This window comes from Macaca thibetana, chromosome 6 (assembly GCF_024542745.1).
Source record: "Macaca thibetana thibetana isolate TM-01 chromosome 6, ASM2454274v1, whole genome shotgun sequence".
Classification (NCBI taxonomy): domain Eukaryota; kingdom Metazoa; phylum Chordata; class Mammalia; order Primates; family Cercopithecidae; genus Macaca; species Macaca thibetana.
Window position 1 is genome coordinate 110,368,184 of NC_065583.1, and position 24,457 is coordinate 110,392,640.

Genomic DNA, 24,457 nt, shown 5'->3' on the forward strand with positions numbered 1-24,457 from the left:
GGAAAAAAAAAAAAAAAAAAAAAAAAAGAAACCAATCCAAACCACAAGAAAACACCTAAAAATAAAAAGAAATAATGTCTTCAGTAAAGATTTTTTCTTTTTTTTTATTGAGACTGTCTTGCTCTATCGCCCCAGCTGGAGTGCAGTGGTGCAATCTCAGTTTACTGCAACCTCTGCCTCTCAGGTTCAAGCGATTCTCCTGACTCAGCCTCCGGAGTAGCTGGGATTACAGGCAGGCACCACCACGCCCAGCTAGTTTTTGTATTTTTAGTAGAGATGGGGTTTCACCATGTTGGGCAAGGCTGGTCTCGATCTCCTGACCTTAGATGATTCACACACCTCAGTCTCCCAAAGTGCTGGGATTACAGGCATGAGCCACTGCGCCTGGCCTACTACTGTCATCTTCTAAACTGGCAAAGATACTTTTAAAACCCAGTGGTGGCAAGGGTTAGGAGAAAAGAACATACTGATACACTGTAAGTGGATATAAAATTGGAAAAATTTTCTTGCCAACGATTTGGCAATAAAGAAGAAAAGCCCCAAAAGGTATATACTATTGATCCAGCAATTTCATTTGTAGGAATTCATCCTAAGTAAATAGTATTTGAAGTGCATGATAACTTATCTACAAGGCTAGGATAGTAAAAGTTGAAAAGAAGCTAAATGGGCAAAAATAATGTATAGGTTGAATTACAGGAAATTAAACATCTATTAAATATTAAGTACTAATATTTAATAAATACTAAATACTAAACATATGATGGTTTTAAATATGGTCTACATAAATAAAAGAAAGTACCAGTCATTGTAACATACACCATGGAAAATACTGCCTCTCGTGGCCAGACGCAGTGGCTCACGCCTGTAATCCCAGCACTTTGGGACGCCGAGGTGGGCAGATCATGAGGTCAGGAGATCAAGATCATCCTGGCTTACACAGTGAAACCCCGTCTCTACTAAAAATACAAAAAAAAAAAAAAAAATTAGCCGGGCGTGGTAGCAGGTGCCTGTAGTCCCAGCTACTTGGAAGGCTGAGGCAGGAGAATGGCAAGAACCTGGGAGGTGGAGCTTGCAGTGAGCCAAGATCGTGCCACTGCACTCCAGCATGGGCGACAGAGAGAGACTCTGTCTAGGAAAAAAAAGAAAAGAAAATACTGCCTCTGAAGTCACATCAAGTAGGTAGTTGAACCAATAATAAAATAGTGAAGATTCTCATTCAATTTAGGCTTGTGTAAAAGTAATTACTTTTGCAGCAACCCAATACAACTCAGGAGCAAAAATACAATAGAAGATACTTGTCTTTATTTGTCTTTATTTTGATGCCATAAACTTAGGGGGTCAGGGAAAGGAGCCATCAAAGAGATCTGGTCCTGCTTTCATTCAGAGGGATGTGAGAAGAAACACAGTGTTTATGAAATGTATAAGCCCTGATTACATCCCAGTGGGACGATGCTTCAAGATCCATCATGGTCTTTCTGTGATAGGAAAGATGGGCTCCGCATAGCTAAGCCAGTAATCAGAAAAAAACATTAACACTACAAAGGACTTAATGAATCTCTGAGGATAGACGGGGGAAAAACCTCACATCACAAGAGTTTTCCATTTGGGACCAGAAATAGGAGAAAAGGTAGGAGGAGTCAGAGGTGCCATTTCTATCACTTACTTTTGCCCATGCATCCAGTAAGCAAGATTTTTTAAATCTTTTTTTTTTTTTGAGATGGAGTTTTGCTTTTGTGTTGTTGCACCCCAGGCTGGGACGCAATGGTGTTATCTTGGCTCAATGCAACCTCGACCTCCCAGGTTGAAGCGATTCTCCTGCCTCAGCCTCCTGAGTAGCTGGGATTACAGGAATGTGCCACCACACCCAGCTAAATTTTGTATTTTTAGTAGAGATGGGGTTTCACCATGTTGTTCAGGCTGGTCTTGAACTCCTGATCTCAGGTGATCCACCTGCCTCGGGCTCTCAAAGTGCTGGGATTACAGGCATGAGCCACCATGCCCGGCTATTTTTAAAATCTTTAAACAATTCCTGAGCGCTTAATTCAATCTTACAAATAAGCTAAGTCAAACTGAAGTATATGTTTTGTGTTAATCACTGATAATGGCACAGAAGCTACTTTCCAATAAAATGAATCACATATATATATATATATATACACACACACACACACACACACATCTATTTTTTGCTTGTCTAAATTTTCTAAAATAAGAATATATCAAGGACACTGCTCCTTCTGAGGCAGTTCCTAGTCATTGCAGGTCTTCAAGCATAGGCTAAGAACATCTCTCGACAGGAAAGCTGGAAAGGGGTTTCTAGATTTGTTGAATTGGAGGATTTTAAAGATTCCTCTGCCTTTGTGATTCCCTGATTCCATTTAATCTGGTATAGTCCATTGGAAATAGGTGAAAATATGCTTTATATTTAAGAAAAGGGTCTATAATATAATTATGTTTATAAATTACTAGGTACAGTATGTCTTTCTTGGATGTTACAGATAACAGTTATTAATTCATATTGAACATATTCAGTAGACATTTCATTATCAGCTTTTTGGAAATTGAGATGATCAGCTTACCTTCCAAAGTGTCGCTTCAGAGGGAGCCTTCCAATATCTTGGATAAAAGAAATCTGAGCTGAAACAGATTTTTTAAAAGTTGTAAACAATTTTCCAAAGAAAATATACAAATGGCCAATAAGCACATGAAAAGATGTGCTTATTCTAATCTTTAGAGAAATGCAAATCCAAGCCATAGTGAGATGCCAATTCACATCTATTAAGGATGACTGTTATAAAAAACCAGAAAACAAGAAGTATGGGTAAGGATGTGGAGAAAATGGAACCCTTGTGCATTGCTCATGGGAATGTAAAATGGTGTAGCCGCTGTGGAAACCAGTATAGTGGGTCCTCAAAAAATTAAAAATAGAATTACTGTATGATCTAACAATTCCACTTCTGGGTATATACCCCAAAGAATTAAAAGCAGAGTCTCCAAAAGATATTTGTATGCCCATGTTCGTATCAGCATTAACAATAATCAATGGGTGGAAGCAACCCAAGTGTCCGTCAACAGATGAATGGATAACCAAATGTGGTAGATACATCTAATTGAGTATTACTCAGCTTTAAAAAGGACACATGCTGTAACACAAATGAACTGTGATAACATCATTCTAAGTGAGACCAGTCACAAAAGAACAAATATTGTATGATTCCACTTATATGAAGTATTTAGAGTCATAAATTCATAGAGACAGAAAGTAGAATGGTGGCTGCCAGGGGGAAGGGAAAAGGGGAATTAATGCTAATAGTTATAGAATTTCAGTTTTACAAGAAGCAAAAGTTTCGCAAACTGGTTGCAGAACAAGGTGGATATACTTAACACTACTGCACTGTAAAATTCAAAATGGTTAAGGTGATAAACTTTATGCTTTGTATACTTTATCACAATTAAAAATTCATAAAGAAAAAGAATGACATAGTCAACTTTCAGGATGACAGCATAAGCTCTTGTGTACCCACTCCCAGACATAAGCAAAATTGGTGAAAAATTTAAAAAATCAATCATTTAAAGTCTCTGGAAATTGTCCTAATAGCATACAGCAAATGAGAAGAGATCTATTCAAGGAAATCAAACAGGAAGAATCCCAGGCATCTGAGCCACTCCCATTCTCTCCCTCCTATTCCCAATCCTGAGCTGAGAGGGCTCAGCTTGATGAACATTTTATTCCAGGTGGGTGTAGCCAAGAACTAACGACTCCTTCCTACTGGAGTATAGCAGGGTGATTGGGGCTTCCTTTCTCCACCCAGCCCTACTCACAGGATAAGAGGTTCTAACCCAAAGGCACTGTCCCCTGTCCCAACTGCAGTCTCCCTTATCCCAGTTTGTTACACAGCAGATGGTACACACTGGGAGAGGCAAGCCAAAATAATCAGAGGCTACCTCTGCAGCTGGGCACCCAACCAGAATAAGTGGCTTAGAGATTTTGCCCAGAGGAGAGGCAGTCCATAGGAAAAAGCTCTGAAGCTTTCCCCAAAGGAACTGACATTATTTGAAACATAGTGTGGGGAAATTCAAGCCTAAAGGGCACCCCTGAAACCAGCTCCTCTTAAGTAAGAACAAGCTAAACATAAGCCAACTAGTTCATAAGAAACAACCAGGGAAAGAGACAACTAAGAAGAGCCTTCCTGGTTTCAGAACAACCCTCAGAAACTGGCTTGAAAGCCTACAACTGCCCAAATTAAATTGGATCAGACTGTGGAGAAATTTTTGTCCTAGAGCACTGCTGAAAACACGGCAATTAGATAGTAATTAGGGAGTAGTCAGGCTCACGTCTGTAATCCCAGCACTGTCGGAGGCCAAGGTGGGTGGATCACTTGAGGTCAGGAGTTCAAGACCAGCTTGGCTAACATGGTGAAATGCCATGTCTACTAAAAATAGAAAAATTAGCTGCGGATGGTGGCATGCGCCTGTAGTCCCAGCTACTCAGGAGGCTGACGCATAAGAATTGCTTGAGCCCGGGAAGCGGAGGTTGCAGTGAGCCATCGTGCCACTGCACTCCAGTCTAGGTAATAGAGTGAGACCCTTCCCCCACCCTCCAAAAAAAAAAAGTAATTAGGGGAGCCAACAGCATGATACCAAAGGAAGCAGAGAGCTATACAGAGATATCAGGAAAAGACACAAAGTGAGCTCTGCTAAAACCACCATCATCCCAAGTAAACTGTGGGCACAGCCAAGGATGAGCTCTCTGAAGAAAGAGGGAGGAAGGCTTCATATTGCAAAAGACAGCCTTCATTACATGAGTTTAGCCAAGTCACTAAACAAATAAACAAGCACACAACAATAAAAACAAGCCCCAGAGGAGGAGAATCAATATTCTCCAAAATTGCTACAATATGTTCCCTAAAACATCTAGTTTTCAACAAAAAATTATGACATGTAAAGAAACAGGAAAGTGTGACCTACACACAAGAAAAATATGGGCAAAAGAAACTGCTTTTGTGAGGGCTCAGACATTAAATTCAACAGAAAAATACTTCAGTAAGCCATTATAAGTATTTTCAAAGTAGAAAAGGAAATCACACTTAAAGTAGTAAAGAAAGCTGTGATGACAATGTCTCATGAAAAAGAGTATCAACAAAAAGACAAAAATTATAAAAAGAACCAAATGAAAATTCTGGAGTCAAAAAGTACAATAACTAAAATGAAAAATTCACTAAAGGGACTCAACAGTAGATCTGAACCAGAATCAAACTTGGACATAGGCCAGGCATGGTGTTCATGCTTGTAATCCCAGCACTTTGGGCGGCTGAGGCAGGTAGATCATCTGAGGTCAGGAGTTCAAGGCCAGCCTGGTCAACATGGCGAAACCCCATCTCCACTAAAAGTACGAAAATTAGCCAGACATAGTGGCATGTGCCTGTAATCCCAGCTACTCAGGGGGTTGAGGCAGGAGAACTGCTTGAATCCAGGAAGTGGAGACTGCAGTGAGCTGAGATGGTGCTACTGCACTCCAGCCTAAGCAACAGAGGGAGACTCTGTCTCAAAAAAAAAACAAAAAAACGATTTGGACATAGATTGACATAGAGAAAACAGAAGAAATATGAACAAAATCTCAGAAAAATGTAGAGCACTTTCAAGTGAACATAACCTAATGAAGGACTAGAAGGACAGAAAGAGGCAGAAAAATATTTAAAGAAATAATGGCTGAAAATGACATAGTAAATAAAAGCGGAAGAAACAGTATAAAAATTTGTAAGAAAAACCAAAACATCTTACTTTTACTAATTTTTATAAACTTTTTAAAGTTTGCACATCTAACACTATGAGGACCTTTGGATACTTACCTGTTAAAAATTCTACTACACAGGCTGAAGCAGGCGGATCACCTGAGGTCAGGAGTTTGAGACCAGCCTGGCCAACACAGTAAAACCCCATCTTTACTAAAAATACAAAAATTAGCTGGGTGTGGTGGTGTGTGCCTGTAATCCAAGCTACTCAGGAGGCTGAGGTAGGAGAATCACTTGAACCCGGGAAGCAGAGGTTGCAGTGAGCCAACATGGTGCCACTGCACTCCAGCCTAGGAGATACAGCAAGACTCCATCTCAAAAAAAGAAAAAAAAAAAGCTACTACAATCAGAGTTATTTTAATTAACAAACAAAATTGTATATATTTACTGTGGGCAACATATTGTTTTAATACATACATTGTAGAATGACGAACTATAGCTAATTAACATATATATTACCTCACAGAGTTATTATTTTTGTGGCAAAGTGGCAAAGACACTTTACATTCACTCTCAGCATTTTTCAAGAATACAATATATTGGTTGGGTGTGGTGGCTCACACCTGTAGTCCCAGCACTTTGGGAGGCTGAGGTGGGAGGATTGCTTGAATCCAGGAGTTCAAGACCAGCCTGTGTAACACGGCAAAACCCCATCTTTAGAAAAAAAAATACAAAAATTAGCCAAGTGTGGTGGTGTGCACCTGTGGTTACCAGCTACTCAGGAGGCTGAGGTGGGAGGATCACTTGGGCCAAGGAGGTTTAGGCTGCAGTGAGCCGTGATCACACCACCACAATCCAGCCTGGGTGATAAGAGTGATACTCTGACTCAAAAAAAGAAACAAACCCCCCCACACACACAAAATACTACTTATAGTCACCATGTTGTAAAACAGAACTCTTGAATTTACTCCTCCTACGTAACAAAATTTTGTATTCTTTGATCAACATCTCCCCTATCACCCAAGCCATGGTAATCCCATTGTGTGCACTACTACTATGAGATCAACTTTTTTAGCTCCTATATAAGTGAGAATATGCAATAGTTGTCTTTCTGTGCCTGGCTTATTTCATTTCAAATAAGGTCTTCCAGGTTCATCCATGTTGTTGCAAATGACAAAATTTTGTTCTTTTTTATGGCCAAATAATATTCCATTGTGTATATATACCACATTTTCTTCATCCAATGGACAATTAGACTGACTCCATACCTTGGTTATTGTGAATAATGCTGCAATAAAACATGGGAGGGAGGGCAGATATCTCTTCAACATATTGACTTCATATATATATATATTTTTTGAGATGGAGTCTGGCTCTGTCACCTAGGCTGGAGTGCAGTGACATGATCTCAGCTCACTGTTATAACCTCCAACACCTGGATTCAAGCAATTCTTCTGCCTCAGCCTCCAGAGTAGCTGAGACTACAGGAGTGTACCACCACACCTGGCTAATTTTTTATATTTCTGGTAGAGACGGGGTCTCACCACGTTTGCCAGGCTGGTCTCAAACTCCTGGCCTCAAGTGATCTGCCTGCCTCGCCTCCCAAAGTGCTGGGATTATAGGCATGAGCCACTGTGCCTGGCCTCGACTTCATATTCTTTGGATATATGTCCAGTAGTGGGACTGCTGGATCATATGGTAGTTCTATTTTTAGGGTTTGTTTTTTGAGACAAGAGTTTTGCTCTTGTTGCCAGGCTGGAGTGCAATGGCGTGATCTTGGCTCACCACAACCTCTGCCTCCCAGGGTCAAGCGATTCTCCTGCCTCAGCCTCCCAAATAGCTGGGATTACAGGCATGCACCACCATGCCCGGCTAATTTTTGTATTTTTAGTAGAGGCAGGGCTTCACCATGTTGGTCAGGCTAGTCTCGAACTCCTAACCTCAGGTGATCTGCCCACCTTGGCCTCCTAAAGTGCTGGGATTACAGGTGTGAGTCACCATGCCCAGCCTATTTTTAGTTGTTTTTTTGTTTTGTTTTGTACTTTCAGTAGAGACGGGGTTTCACTATGTTGCCAGGCTGCTCTCAAACTCCTGACTTCGTGATCCGCCTGCCTTGGCCTCCCAAAGTGCTGGGATTATAGGCGTGAGCCACCGTGCCCGGCCTATTTTCAGTTTTTTAAGGAACCTCCATACTGTTCCTCAAAACAGCTGTGCTAATTTACATTCTTACTAACTCTGTAAGGATTCCCTTTTCGCCACACCCTGGCCAACACTTGTTATCATTTGTCTTTTTGATAACAGCCATTCTAACTGGTGTAATATGAAATCTCATTGTGGTTTTAAAGTGTTTCCCTGATCATTAGTGTTAAGTTTTAATGTTAAGCAGTTTTTCATTTACCTATTGGCCATCTGTATGTCTTCTTTTAAGAAATGTCTATCCTGTCCTTTGCCTTCTAAGACAGCATCTCACTCTGTGCCCCAGGCTGGAATGTAGTAGCATGATCTCGGCTCACTGCAACCTTCCCTTTCCAGGCTCAAACCATCCGCCCACCTCAGCCTCCAAGTAGCTGGGACTATAGGTGTGTGCCACTACACCTGGCTATTTTTATCTTTTTTTTTTTTTAAAAACAGAATTTTGCTCTTGTTGCCCAGGCTGGAGTGCAATGGTGCAATCTTGGCTCACAGAAACCTCCGCCTCCCAGGTTCAAGCAATTCTCCTGCCTTAGCCTCCTGAGTAGCTGGGATTACAGACGCCTGCCACTGCACTAAGCTAATTTTTTGTATTTTCAGTACAGGTGGGGTTTTGCCATGTTGGCCAGGCTGGTCTCGATCTCCTGACCTCAGGCGATCCACCCACCTCGGCCGACCAAAGTGCTGGGGTTACAGGCGTGAGCCACCGCGCCTGGCCAATTTTATCTATTTTTTTGTAGAGACAGGGTTTCACCATGTTGCCCAGGCTGGAATTGCCTGTTTTTTAATTGGGTTGTTTTCTTACTATTGCATTGAGTTCCTTATATATTTTGATTATTAACCCCAATCAGATGTATAATTTACAAATATTTTCTCCCACTATGTAGGTTAGCTCTTCATTCTGTTGTTTCCTTTGCTGTGCAAAGGTTTTCCAGTTTTGAGGTAATCCTATTTGTTTATTTTTGCTTTTGTTGCCTATAATCAGGATCTTTAAAAAATAGCTCTTTGATATGAACAGCTTAGAGATGTGATCCCCGAATCAGAATTTTTAATTAGTGAATAAATGATAAAAGTTAACTTCACCAGCAATTTTACCATCAGTTTCTCTTTTGTAATGTGTATTTTAAGGGCCATATTTCATTAATGATCACCTGTCTGTGGTGCTAATCTTCAAAAGAGAAAACAGAATTTGTGTCATATTAAAAATATTAGTAATATACCATATAACTTACCAAAACATCTCAGAAATTTTATTTTATTTTTTTGGAGAGGGTCTCGCCCTGTCACCCAAGCTAGACAGGCTAGAGTGCAGTGGGGTGATCACAGCTCACTACACCCTTCACTTCCCGGGCTCAAGTGATTCCCCTACTCCAGCCTCCCGAGTAGCTGGGACTACAGGTGCAAGCCACCACACCCAGCTAATTTTTAAATTTTTTTGTAGAGACAAGGTATCACTGTGTTGCCTAAGCTGGTCTCAAACTCCTGGGCTCAAGCGATCTTCCCACCTTGGCCACCCAAAGTGCTGGGATTATAGGCATGAGCCACCATGCCTGGCACAGAAATTTTAAACAGAGTTGACCTTATCAGTGATCAGAAGAAAGGATTAAAGAGTAAATATCTACTTCGATACAATGAAGCGTTTTATCTTATAGCTTTTGTGAGTATTGATACTTAAAGTGTTTAAAATGTTGTGTATTCATAGGCAAAAATAACGTTTATGCAGTGGACATGATGAATCTGTTGGTCAGAATCCAGATATCTTTCCTCTCCTTGCCATTTTTTTTAAGATCACTTCTGTGGTATTTCTGCCAAAAAAATACATATCCTGAATCCAGTCATGAGGAATCACCAGACAAATCCAAATTGAGGGATAGTATACACCGTAACTGTCCTGTATGCCTCTAAAATGTCATGGACAAAGACAGACTAAAAAACTGTTCAGATGAAGGGAGACTAAAAACACATGGAAACTGAATCACTAAATGCACGAGGTTATCTTTCATTGGATTCTGGACAAGAAATGGGGAGTTATCATTTTACAAAGGATATTATTAGGGCTGGGTGCGGTGGCCTGTGCCTATAATCCTAGCACTTTGGGAGGATGAGGCCAGAGGATTGCTTGAGGTCAGGAGTTCAAGACCAACCTGGTCAACATAGCGAGATCCCGTCTCTATTAATTAAAAAAGGACATTATTAGGACAACTGGCAAAATTTGAATGGGGACTATAAAATAAATGGTATTAATGCTAATTTCCTGATTTGATGTGCATACTGTGGTTATGCAGGAAAATATCCTTGCTTTTTAGCAAGGGCAGACTTAAGTTTTTAAGAATAATGGGATATCATGCCTGCAATTTACTCAAAACTAGTTTAGCAAAATAATACATATATGTGCATGCTTATAAAGAGAGAGAATATAATTAGGCAAATATGGTAAAAAATGTAACAATGAGGAAACTTAGTGAAGGATATACAAGAATTTTTTTGTACTATTCTTGCATCTTTACGTTTAAAATAATTTCTTTTTTTTTTTTTTTTGAGATGGAGTCTCGCCCTGTTGCCCAGACTGGAGTGCAGTGGCGCCATCTCGGCTCACTGCAAGCTCCGCCTTCTGGGTTCTTGCCATTCTCCTGCCTCAGCCTCTCGAGTAGCTGGGACTACAGGCACCCGCCACCACGCCCAGCTAATTTTTTCTATTTTTAGTAGAGACGGGATTTCACCGTGTTAACCAGGATGGTCTCGATCTCCTGACCTCAGGATCCACCTGCCTCGGCCTCCCAAAGTGCTGGGATTATAGGCGTGAGCCACCGCGCCCAGCCTAAAATTTCAAAATAAAGTTTAAAAACTAGTGGTCGGGTGTGGTGGCTCATGCCTGTAATTCTGCACTTTGGGAGTCCAATGTGGGCAGATCACTTAAGGCCAGGAGTTCGAAACCAGCCTGGCCAACATGGTGACACCCCACCTCTACTAAAAATACAAAAAAAAATTAGCCAGGTGTTGTGGCACATGCCTGTAATCCCAGCTACTTTGAAGGCTGAGGCAGAAGAATCACTTGAACCTGGGAGGCGGAGGTTGCGGTAAGTTGAGATCATGCCATTGCACTCCAGCCTCGGCAACAAGAGTGAAACTCCGTCTCAAAAAAATAATAATAAAAAGTTTAAAAACTAGTATAATCTTTTGTTTCTTTTTTTTTTTTTCGAGCTGGAGACTCGCTCTGTCGCGCGATCTTCGCTCACTGTAAGCTCTGCCTCCCAGGTTCACGCCATTCTCCTACCTCAGCCTCCCAAGCAGCTGGGACTAGGACTACAGGCGCCCGCCACCAGGCCCAGCTAATTTTATTTATTTATTTATTTTGTATTTTTACTAGAGATGGGGTTTTACCATGTTAGCTAGGATGGTCTCGATCTCCTGACCTCGTGATCTGCCCGTCTCGGCCTCCCAAAGTGCTGGGATCACAGGCGTGAGCCACTGCACCCAGCCAAAAACTAGTGTACTCTTAAAGCAATTGGCAAAGAGAAGGGAAATCTCTGGATTCTGATCAACAGATTTATCATGACCACTGCCCAAAAATTATCCCATTTTTGCCTATGAATGCACAACATTTTCAAAATGTATCCAGGTGTATACTGCCACAGGCATAGTAATGTTTGTAGCATTATAATTTCATAACATAGAAACATAATGAAAATATACTATTAATAGGCATTTTTGTAATACTGAAATCAACCAAAATACATATCATAAGGTTAAATAAAATGTTTATAAATTTGGAAAAAATGAGTTAGATTTCAATACACTTTAGCATTACTGCTCTGACATTAACTTATAAGATATGAAAGGCTATCCACAGTAAGTGATATAAGCAAATGAAAGCTTGCCTCATTCTGCATGTCTCTACATTCACAGAAGAGTATCTGGAAGAGTTTACATTAATCTGTCAAAGCAATGTCAAAGCAACCTGTGGTTGTAGGGGAAGTACTTTCAATTTTTACTTTAGGAAGTTCTTTTTTTTTTTTTTGAGACAGAGTCTTGCTCTGTCGCCCAGGCTGGAGTGCAATGGCCCGATCTCGACTCACTGCAACCTCTGCCTCCCGGGTTCAAGATTCTCCTGCCTCAGCCTCCCGAGTAGCTGGGATTACACACGCGTGCCACCACACCCGGCTAATTTTTTGTTTTTTTTTTAGTAGAAATGGAGTTTCCCAGTCTTGGCCTCCCAAAGTGCTAGGATTACAGGCGTAAGCCACTGTGTCCAGCCTTTTATATATTTCTATATCGTTTGATGCTTTTTGTTTTTTTGAGACAGACCTCACTTTGTCACCCAGCCTGGAGTGCAGGTATGCGATCTCGGCTCACTGCAGCCTCCACCTCCTGGATTCCAGTGATTCTCCTGCCTCAGTCTCCTGAGTAGCTGGGATTACAAGCACGTGCCACCGCACCTGGCTAATTTTTGTATTTTTAGTAGAGACAGAGTTTCGCCATGTTGGCCAGGCTAGTCTCGAACTCCTAACCTCCAGGGATCTGCCTGTCTTGCCCTTCCAAAGTGCTGGGATTACAGGCATGAGCCACCGCAGCTGGCCTGTTTGATGCTTTTTTTAAAAAAACATAAAGGATGCAGAATTATCTGGATCAAAAAACAAAAGGAAAAAAAGTATCTCACTGCATATAGCAATAAGTTGGCCCACAAAAATATACTGATATAAAACCCTAGTTCTGGCCATGCGCGGTGGCTCACGCCTGTAATCCCAGCACTCTGGGGGGCCGAGGCAGGTGGATCACAAGGTCAGGAGATCGAGACCATCCTGGCTAATATGGTGAAACCCCGTCTCTACTAAAAATACAAAAATTAGCCAGGTGTGGGGGCACGCACCTGTGGTCCCAGCTACTCCGGAGGCTGAGGCAGGAGAATCGCTTGAATCCAGGAGGCAGAGGTTGCAGTGAGCCAAGATCACGCCACTGCACTCCAGCCTGGGCGATAGAGCGAGACTCCATCTAAAAAAATAAAATAGGCCGGGTGCAGTGGCTCAAGACTGTAATCCCAGCACTTTGGGAGGCCGAGACGGGTGGATCACGAGGTCAGGAGATGGAGAGCATCCTGGCTAACACGGTGAAACCCCGTCTCTACTAAAAAAAAATACAAAAAACTAGTCAGGCGCGGTGGCGGGCGCCTGTAGTCCCAGCTACTCAGGAGGCTGAGGCAGGAGAATGGCATGAACCCAGGAGGCGGAGCTTGTAGTGAGCCGAGATCCGGCCACTGCACTCCAGCCTGGGCGACAGAGCGAGACTCCGTCTCAAAAATAAAAAATAAAAAATAAAATAAAATAAAATAAATTAATGAAGAACCCTACTTCTTAAAAGAAAAAAAAAACTTATGTTATTACCTTGATTTCTCATTGGAATGGTTAGTAGAGCAAGGTATGGCAATAGCTGAGTTTGGAGGCATAAAGCTGGCAGGCAGAAATCAGGAAAAAGTGCTTTTGCTGCCAGGCAATTTTCCCGATACTGTATAGAAAAGAAAAAAAAAGATGAAAGGAAAAACGAAATTAAAAATATGTATTCCTAGACAAACTAAGTTTACTATATAAACGTACACAGTAAGTTTATATTAACTTGTAGGTTTATATACCACAAATATACTTTTAATAGCTTATATAAGTAGTCCTTTATAGTTTGTCTAACATTGTCTAATAGAGTATTTTACCTACGTAACTATTTCACATTTGATAAACAAGAATTTTTAAAAGACATTGAATGTATAAGAAAACCAAATTTAAAACTCAAAGGAATTATTTATGAGCACACACACATCACAAATTACATGAAAATATTATTTTTAATGAAATAATTTGTTTTCTGTAGTCAACATAATGTTACGCTGAGCAAGAGAAAAGCACAATCCCTGCCTTCCAGAAGCTAACAGTCTCAGATAATTTATATGTAGCTACAAGGCAAAATTAATATATATGCTATAAAAGACAAAGCAGGCCAGGCATGGTGGCTCACACCTGTAATCCCAGCACTTTGGGAGGCTGAGGCAGACAGATCACGAGGTCAGGAAATCGAGACCATCATGGCTAACATGGTGAAACTCTGTCTCTACTAACAATATAAAAAATTAGCCCAGCCGGGCGCAGTGGCTCAAGCCTGTAATCCCAGCACTTTGGGAGGCCGAGACGGGCGGATCACAAGGTCAGGAGATCAAGACCATACTGGCTAACACGGTGAAACCCCGTCTCTACTAAAACTACAAAAAAATTAGCCGGGCGAGGTGGCGGACACCTGTAGTCCCAGCTACTTGGGAGGCTGAGGCAGGAGAATGGTGTGAACCCGGGAGGCGGAGCTTGCAGTGAGCTGAGATCCGGCCACTGCACTCCAGCCTGGGAGACAGAGCGAGACTCCGTCTCAAAAAAAAAAAAAAAAAAAAAAATTAGCCGGGCGTGGTGGCATGCGCCTGTAGTCCCAGTTACTCGGGAGGCTGAGGCAGGAGAATTGCTTGAACCTGGGAGGTAGAGCTTGCAGTGAGCCGAGATTGCGCCACTGCACTCCAGCCTGGGCGACACGGCGAGACTCTGTCTCAAAAAAAAAAAAAGACAAAGCAAGTCAATGAGATATAAATTGCTTAAAAATGATTAAATTCTCGAAGAAATCTGTTGGAAAAAATGTCCTAGGTAATAAATTATAGGGTAATTTTCAGCTGTATAACTTTAGAATCAGAAGACATCTCAGAGACGACCCAGTCCAGGGGTCATGAATTCAGATATTACAGAATTCAAGCAGGCAATATAAGTGAATGAACCAGCTGGGGACAGTGGTACCTACTACTCTCATCTCAAAGGGGCAGATGCTACATGGCGAGGTGATTGCTGCCATGCAGAAATATGAGCCAGTGTTATACTTCACTTTCCTTTTGTTTTTTTGAGAGATGGGGGTCTCCCTCTGTTGCCCAGGCTGGAATGCAGTGGCACAATCATTGTTCACTGCAAACTCTGCCTCCCAGGCTTAATCAATCCTTCCAATTCACCCTCTCAAGTAGCTGGCACTAGGTAGGAAAAACAAAAAAAAATTTTGTTTTTCTTTTTCCTGTAGATTTGGGATCTCACTATGTTGCCCAGGCTGGTCTCAAACTCCTGGTGTGTGCCACCACACCCAGCTAATTGTTTTATTTTTTTTTTATAGAGATGGGATTTTACCATATTGCCCACGCAGGTCTCAAACTCCTGGGCTCCAGTGATCCTTCCACATCAGCTTTCCAAAGTGCTTGGAATACAGGTGTGAGCCACTGCACCTGGCCTTTTTTTTTTTTTTTTTTTTTTTTTTTTCCTACCAGGAGATTCCAGAAATTCTGAAGCTAGAAATTCATATCTAACTTTTTTTTTTCCTGAGACAGAGTCTTGTTATGTCACCCAGGATGGAGTGCAGTGCTGTGGCATGATCTTGGCTCACTACAACCTCCGCCTCCTGGGTTCACGCGATTCTCCTGCTTCAGCCTCCTGAGTAGCTGGGATTACAGGAGCGCACCACCGCACCCGGCTAACTTTTGTATTTTTAGTAGAGATGGGGTTTCACCATGTTGGTCAGGCTGGTCTGGAACTCCTGACCTCGTGTTCTGCCCGCCTTGGCCTCCAAAAAGTGCTGGGATTATAGGCGTGAGCCACCACGCCCAGTCGAAATTTGTATCTTTTAATCATTAGTCTGATTTTTAAAGATTGGCAATTCATTTTGAAAACTTTGTTGTGTATTTTGTCTTCAACTTGTGTGCCACCCATTTTTTACCTCTAAATAATTCAATCATCTACATTTTTTGCTGTGGAGAGTAAGAACACATTAGGTAAATACCTTGTCCACATAGAGGCAAGGCCAAGATTTCCTCTCCTTTCTTTGATTAATTTAAATTGACAAGCTCTCTATTTATAGTATACAATATGATGTTCTGAAATATGTATATATGGTAGAATGGCTAAATCAAGCCAATTAACATATGCATTACCTTACATACATATATTTTTGTGTGTGTGGTGAGAACACTTAAAATCTACTGTTTTAGTGATTTTCTTTCTTTTTTTCTTTTTGAGACGGAGTCTTGCTCTGTCTCCCAGGCTAGAGTGCAGTGGCGCGATGTCAGCTCACTGCAAGCTCCACCTCCTGGGTTCACGCCATTCTCCGGCCTCAGCCTCCAGAGTAGCTGGGATTACAGGCGCCCGCTGCCACGTCCAACTAAATTTTTGTATTTTTAGTACAGACAGGGTTTCACTGTGTTAGCCAGGATGGTCTTGATCTTCTGACCTTATGATATGCCCACTTTGGCCTCCCAAAGTGCTGGGATTACAGGCGTGAGCCACCACACCCGGCAGTGATTTTCAAATACATGATACATTGTTATTAATAGTCACAATGTTATACAACATACCTCTTGAACTTAAAACTTATTCCTCCTGGCCGGGCACTGGTATGGTGGCTCATACCTGTAATCCCAGCACTCTGGGGGGCCGAGGCACGTGGATCATGAGGTCAAGAGATCTAGACTATCCAGGCTAACATGCTGAAACTCTGTCTCTACTAAAAATACAAAAATTAGCTAGGTAAGGTGGCGCACACCTCTAGTCCCAGTTACTAGGGAGGCTGAGGCAGAATTGCTTTAACCTGGGAGGCGGAGGTTGCAGTGAGCCAAGATTGCGCCACTGCACTCCAGCTTGGCGCAGAGCGAGGCTCAGTCTCAAAAACAAAAAACAAAAAAAAACTTATTCTGCCTGCCTAACTGAAATTTTATATACTAGGGATTTCTATTTTCCAGTCAGCATTCTCAGGTTGAACTAGGGTTTATTTATTTATAATTTTTTTCTTTTTCTTGTAGATATGGGATCTCACTATGTTGCCCAGGCTGGTCTCAAACTCCTGGGCTCAAGTGATCCTCTTGTTTTGGCCTTCCACAGTGCTGGGATTACAGGTGTGAGCCACCATGCCTGGCCCTAAAGTTTGTTTTTAATTGAAACTAAAATATAACTATGCAGCTGGGCGCAGTGGCTCACGCCTGTAATCCTAGCACTTTGAGAGGCCAAGGCAGGTGGACCACTTGAGGTCAGGAGTTCAAGAAGAGCCTGGCCAACATGGCGAAACCCTGTCTCTACTAAAAATACAAAACTTAGCTGGGCATGGAGGCACATGCCTGTAATCCTAGCTACTCGGGAGGCTGAGGTGAGAGAATTGCTTGAACCTAGGAGGCAGAGGTTACAATGAGCCGAGATGGCACCACTGCACTCCAGCCTGGTGACAGAATGACTCTGCCTCAATTAAAAAAATAAATAAATAATAAAATATGGCCCGGCACAGTGGCTCACATTTGTAATCCCAGCACTTTGAGAGGCCGAGGCGGGAGGATCACGAGGTCAAGAGATCGAGACCATCCTGGCCAACATGGTGAAACCCTGTCTCTACTAAAAATACAAAAAATTAGTCGGGCGTGGTGGCTGTCGCCTGTAATCCCAGCTACTTGGGAGGTTGAGGCAGGAGAACTGCTTGAACCTGGGAGGCGGAGGTTGCAGTGAGCCGAGATCGTGCCATCGCACTCCAGCCTGGGCAAAAAGAGTGAAACTCCGTTTCAAAAAATAAAAAAATAAAAAATAAAATAAAATGTAACTATGCTTTGATTCCAATAAAACTGAACTAATAAAATATGTATATGTTTTCAAATTTTGATGGTCTTTTTTCCCTTAAAAAATTGTACAAGCATTTAAGAGTAACCTTTTTATGTTTAATAAAAACTCAGAATCTAATTGTGGACCTTAGCAACTATTTCATTAAAAATGACACATTTTTTCCTTTGTTATGTTTTAAAGAAAATAACTGCTTTGAGTTATAATTCATATACTATAAAGTTCACATATTCAAAGTATACAATTTTTTTTTTTTACCTTTTTATATATTAGAAACCACTGAGGTTTGTGCAAGGGTCGAAAACTTGATCCTCCTCCTTGGCAATGAGCATATCCTCGGGCTTTGTTGGAATGTATCACACCTCTCGTAGCTATAGATGTGCTATATTCCCTGAGTAAAGAGCATGTCTAACAAATGAGACAAGATGTGAAAGAAAATAGATTTATAAAAGAGCATTACTGGTATTCCCGATACATACAAAATACTAACCGTATTTAGTTTCTATGTGTTCACTTTCTTCAACATCACTACAGCCTTATAAATAACGGCACTATAAATTTATCTAAAGCAAATTCCACTGGGACATATCAATCAAATTAAATGTGTAAACCCTGAGTGGATCTTGGACAGGGGTAGGGGAAACAACTTTGAATACATTTTTTAGGCAAATGAGGAAATCTGAATAGGGAGAATATATTGCTAGATTAGTGTTAACTTTCTTTGGAAAGTTAATTATATAACTTATTAGTTAACGTAATTAGTTAATATAATTAAAATATAATTAAAACTAAAATATGACTATGCAGCCGGGCACAGTGGCTCATGCCTGTAATCCCAGCACTTTGGGAGGCCAGTTATATTAACTAGTTATAGTTTAGTTTCAGTTGGGTATGATAATGCTATGGTAGCTGTAATAGAACAATGTTCTTATGTTGCTTAAGTATTAAGTGCCATGATGTTCACAATTATTAACACTTTCCAATTATTCAGCCAGAAATAAATATGTAAATATACAGGTTAAGAAAAAGTGGCAAAATATGCAAACTGCCAAACAAAAGTTAAGGATATGCAGCTATTCATTGAACTATCATTATTTTTTCCAATTTTTAATTTGTGAGGGTACCTAGTAGCTGTATATTTATGAGTTACAGGAATTATTTTGATACAATGCATAATAATTACCTCCAGGTAAATGGGGTATCCACTACCTCAAGCATTTATCCTTGGTGTCACAAACAAGTCAATTATACTCTTTTCGTTATTTTGTATTATTATTTAAAACAGGGTCTCGGTCTGTTGCCCAGTCTGGAGTGCGGTGGCACGATCACAGCTCACTGTAACCTCAAAATCCTGGGCTCAAGTGATTCTCCCACCTCACCCTCCCAAATAGCTAGGACTACAGGTGCCTGCCACCATACCTAGCTAATTTTTAAAATCTCTTCTAGAGATGCGGTCTGGCTGTGTTTCCCAGGCTGTTCTCAAACTTCTGACCTCAAGTGATCTTCCTGCCTTGGACTCCCAAAGTGCAGAATTAGTGGCAGGAATCACTGCTCCTGGTTCACTGTACTATCCTTTTAATTTATTTATAGGTTGGAAAATTTCAAAATAAAAAAGAAACAATTATTTTAAACGTTAAGCAAATGCAACTGCTGAGTAATGAAGCTCTATATCATAAATGGTTTTTCTGTGTCTTTCCTAATTTTACTTATTACTGTTATTTCAATGTTTTAATTTTTTGAGACAAGGTCCAGATCTATTGCCCAGGCTGGAGTGCAGTGGTGTGATCTCAACTCACTGCAGCCTCTGCCTCTCGGGCTCAAGCCATCCTCCCACCTCAGCCTCCTGAGTAGCTGGGACCACTACACCCAAGCAATCTTCTTGGCATTTTTTGTAGAGATAGGGTTTCGTCATGTTTCCCCAGCTGGTCTCAAACTCATAAGCTCAAGTGATCCACCTGCCTCGGCCTCGTTAAGTGCTGGGTTTACAGGTGTGACCCACTGAGCCCAGCCTTATTTTAGTATTTATAACACACAGAAATATTAGCATATCAAAACAGTGTTGTCCAACAGAACTTCCTGCAATGATGGAAATGTTTTGTATCTGGGCTGTTCAATAAAGTAGCCATCAGCCACATGCAGTTACCAAGTACTGGAGATGTGGCTAGTATGACTGAGGAACTGAATTTTTAAGTAAATTTAAATAGCTACTTGTGGCTGGTGGCTATTGTACTGGTAAGGGCAGTTTTAAGACGTTAAGAACAAAATACAAATTTTATAGTAAATAGTTTAAAATATGTAAAAGAAATAAATTTTAAAAACTAGCAGAAAGTGTAGCAACATGTACAGTTCCTTCTCTTGTATCTACTTTTTAATGGTTGTCATATTTTGAGTATGTATTAATTTTAAAATCAGAAAATAAGCTGGGGCCACGCATGGTGGGTCACGCCTGTAATCCCAGCACTTTGAGAGGCCAGGGCAGGCAGATCACTTGAGCTTAGGAGTTCGAGACCAGTATGGGTAACATGGTGAAACCCTGTCTCTACCCAAAAAAAAAAAAAAAAACCAGCTAGGGATAGTGGTGCTTGCCTGTAATCCCAGCTACTGGATGGGGGAGTGCCTGAGGTTGGAGGATAGCTTGAGCCCAGAAGGTCAAGGTTGCAGTGAGCAACCACTTTGTACCACTGGACTCCAGCATGGGCAAAAAAGTAAGATACTGTCTCGAAAAAAAAAAGAAAATAAGCTGGGCATGGTAGTGTGTATCTGTATTTCTAGCTACTTGGAAGGCAGAGAGGAGAGGATCCCCTAAGCCCAGTAGTTCAAGACCAGCCTGGGTAACATAGCTATAGCTAGAGCCTCTTCTCCAAAAAAAAAAAAAAAAAAAAACCATAACCACAAAACCAGAAAATTTAGAGACAGGAGTGGTGGTTCACGCTTGTAATCCCAGCACCCAGCACTTTGGGAGGCTCAGGCGAAAGGACTGTTTGAGCCCAGGAATTTGAGACCAGCCTGAGCTGATCTAGTGAGACCCTGTCTACACACACACACACACACACACACACACACACACACACACAGAAAATAACTTTAGAAACAATTGGTACTATATTATCAGCAGAAAAATCAGATTTGCTACTGAAGCTTCATTATAAACACTGAGTTGGATACATTAACTTTAGCATAGTTATGAAGAAGAGTCACATAAAATAATGTCAGGCAATTAGGGATAAAAGTAAACTTTCTTTTCTTAATTCTAAGGAAATACCTATAAGCATTTTAAGTCAAATGTCAAATGGTCTTACATTCCAGTCACCACTGAGGATATCTGCAAAACTTAGAAATTCACTGGCTCTCACAATATCATCAATATCCATGAAGAAATCTATGTAGTTTTGGTGAAGATATAAATTAAATAAGTCTCCAGGCATGTGTGACATTTCTACTATCTCCTATAAAAACAAGCATATATACTTAAATTTGGCAAAAATGCAATGGTCAAATATATATGCACACAAATAATATATCCTTTGTAACCTGTACTAAGTGTCATTAAAGAACTTACCTCAGGTTCAACAAGTAATGTATCCCGTTCATATTCTGATAAATGAGAGGGCAACCGAGGTGAGTCTAATTCTGTTAAAGATGCTCCTATAAAAAATTGCTGAAATTATTAAAGATAATACCTTCTTTATAATTATATAGCACCAGTCATTTGAAGAGTCTGAAAATTTTAGACATACAATACCAACATAGTAAGCAAACTGTTCAAAAATAATAAATAAAAACAACTGGAAGCAAGCATCTATTTTATCCATATTAGCAAGAACTAAATTAAGAATTCTGATGCTTAGATTACGGCTTTTCTAGACTTAAAATATTCCACTTCCTAATGCACTCCCATTTCACCTTTTCCAGCTTTGGGTTGCTTTCTTCCCTTGATCTCTCATCTCAATACAGTGGTCTTTACTCTTATCTACTATGTACGAAGATGTTGCTCTCTACATGAAAGAATACGAACTCCATTTGCTAATGCAAGAGACGATGAACGTATGTTGGAGAGGAAAAGAAAGGAGAGAAAGAAAAGAATCAGGTGGGAATAGTCACTCAAGTTCAAAGTAAGAGGATCCAGTGACAGAGGAATGTCCTCACTGCCATCTAAGTGATGCCCATTTTCCTCAGATGGTATGGAGGTTTCCATTTAGAAATCCCAATTTCTTTCCTTCAGGATCATCAGACTGAATACAGGCATTTGCTATCAAAAGGAGGGACTATTTGGGACACTAAAATGGGCAATAGGGAGTGAAAGAACTGAGAGGGAGCAGTCATCAAAAAAGACAGAAAAGGCAATAAACATCTCTGGTTGGGGAGTCAGAAAGCTTGTAAACTAGAGAAATACAAGAGGATTGAAAGAAACCTTAAGCTACCTGGTAATTTGTCTAAGGCTCTGTTGGCTGGAGCCCAGTATTAAGAGGGCTTTAGGCTACCAACACTTGCCACAAAAGTCTAGATGATCTGCTGTCTTATCTTCTGCAAACTATAAAGATTTACACACATGGATATGGCCTGCAATAGCATGTTTTTACTTTTAATCCTGCTCATGGTCAGAAAATATTCTATTTTCCTACTATGTCTTAGGCCTAGGCAAACAGTATCTGACCTAGCTCTAACTCTTAGAGCAGAACCAAAATACATGACATTTTTTTAGAAGTGACATTTTATTTCCATTTTAAGACTACATGATATCCAACAGATTTAAAAAATGTAAAAATTTCTTACTTTTACAATACAGAATTTTCCCCAAAGCTCTGAAGAGAAACAGAGAAACATCTTTGCCACCAATAGCTTGGACCTCTTGATTTTCAAAAACCCTATCAGGTTTTTTTCTTCGTTTTGATTTTGACAGCACAGCATCCGATTTTAAAGACATTCCTTTTTTCCTTGGCCATAAGTTGTTTTCTCCTGAATAATATACACCCAAGTGACAATATTTAAATTAAAACATGAAAATTAAAACTAAGAACACTTCAGATATAGTTACACTAAGTATTCTAATTAAAATATGTTTTCCTAATAAACAAAAATTACAAATGACATTAACCGAGTCAGAATCCTTTTTGGGTTACAAACATTAAAATGGAATAAAATGTTATCTGCAAGTTATTTCATAATGCAGATTTCAAACTTTCACATGCACAACAGCACAATCTCCAATATAGGTTGACATTCATGATCCAAAAATTCAAACTCCAAAATGCTCCAAAATATGAAACTTGCAGTGCCAACAAGATGCTCAAAGGCAATGGTCATTGGAGCACTTTGTATTTCAGATTTTCAGACGAGGGATTTTCAATTGGTATAATGCAAATATTCCAAAATCTAAAAAAAAATCTGCAATCCTTCTATTCCCAAAAATTTCAAATAAAGGATATTCAACCTGTACTGTCATATCGCCTTGGTTTCTCATCGTGTTATGTGCAAGACACTGTCCCTGGCATGTGATACATTTGAATTTAATCTTCATAACAACCCGGTGAAGGGAGAATTTTTTTTTTTTTTTTTTTGAGATGGGGGTCTCACTATGTTGCCCAGGCTGGAGTGCAGTGGTGCCATCTCGGCTTACCACACCCTCTGCCTCCTGGGTTCAAGCAATTCTCCTGCTTCAGCCTCCCAAGCAGCTGGGATTACAGGCATATGCCCGGCTAAATTTTTGTATTTTCAGCAGAGATGGAGTTTCACCATGTTGGCCAGGCTGGTCACGACCTCCCAACCACCCGACTTAGCCTCCCCAAGTGCTGGGATTACAGGCGTGACCCACCATACCTGGCCTTTTCTTTTTGACACAGGGTCTGGCTCTATCACCCAGTCTGGAGTACAGTGGCGCAATCATAGCTCACTGAAGCCTCAACCTTCAGGTTCAAGTGATCCTCCCACCTCAGCCTCTCAAGTATCCGGGACTACAGGTATGCACCACTATGCTGGCTATATATATATTTTTATAATTAGAGATGAGGTCTCGCTATGTTGGGCTGGTATCAGACTCTTGAGGTTGAAGCTTCCTTCTACCTCAGTCTCCTATAGTGTTGGGATAACAGGTGAGAGCCACTGCACCTGACCAATTATTATTAGACAGTTAATGAAATGAGATACAAAGAGGTGAAGTAATTGGCTCAAGGTCATCAGTGAGTGAATGACTGGAATCCAGGCAGTCTGGTTCTGCAGTGTATGTTTAACAACCTCTCTACTGATGTTGAGAGTATCCAATTTATGAATACGCATGTGATCAAATTTCTCGGGTTTTTAATTTTTTTTCTTAATTTTTTTGTAGAGACAAGGTCTTGTTATGTTGCCCAGGCTTGTTTCAAACTCCTAGGCTCAAGTGATCCACCCACCTTGGCTTCAGGCATGAGTCACCATGCTTGCCCCAAGTTTCATTTTTAAGTCTACTATTTAGAACTCAAGAGTGCATGACTTAAAAGCTACCTCGAACAGCAGAAAGAGCACAGGATCTGAATTTGAATCAAAGTACTGTCTATCTCATTAGGTTGATATGAGAATTAAATGAAAAAAAACATAATTGCTAACATAGTTCTTGGCCCACTCTTTAATGTCAATTTGTCAATGTTAAGCATTAAGTAAGTAGTCTGCTAAATGTCTTCTGAAGGACTATGCAGTAAACTATGATCATTACAGTAAAAATGTAACTCACTGCCATTAGTGAAACTATCTTTTTACTACATCTTTTTACATATTAACAGGAAATTTATTAAACATCTCATAAATTTACATGTTTCAATATTAACAGGAAATAAATTTACTAAACATGTCTCATAAATTATTATAAAAATAATTTCAGGCCGGGCACGGTGGCTCATGCCTATAATCCCAGCACTT

The 24,457-nt window shown here is 40.5% G+C and overlaps 1 protein-coding gene across 9 annotated transcripts in view; it reads right to left on the reverse strand.

The window, feature by feature from the left end:
• RAD17 (RAD17 checkpoint clamp loader component) overlaps positions 1–24,457 on the reverse strand; it is a 47,289-nt gene that overhangs the window by 1,257 nt on the left and 21,575 nt on the right. For all 9 annotated transcript variants that reach the window (XM_050793556.1, XM_050793553.1, XM_050793549.1 and 6 more), the window contains 6 exons: positions 22,343–22,525; positions 21,129–21,214; positions 20,869–21,015; positions 17,828–17,977; positions 13,301–13,421; positions 2,580–2,637 (listed from right to left, as the gene is read on the reverse strand). In XM_050793556.1, the coding sequence (XP_050649513.1) occupies positions 2,580–2,637; positions 13,301–13,421; positions 17,828–17,977; positions 20,869–21,015; positions 21,129–21,214; positions 22,343–22,525 (745 nt within the window). The remainder of the gene's footprint in view (positions 1–2,579; positions 2,638–13,300; positions 13,422–17,827; positions 17,978–20,868; positions 21,016–21,128; positions 21,215–22,342; positions 22,526–24,457) is intronic.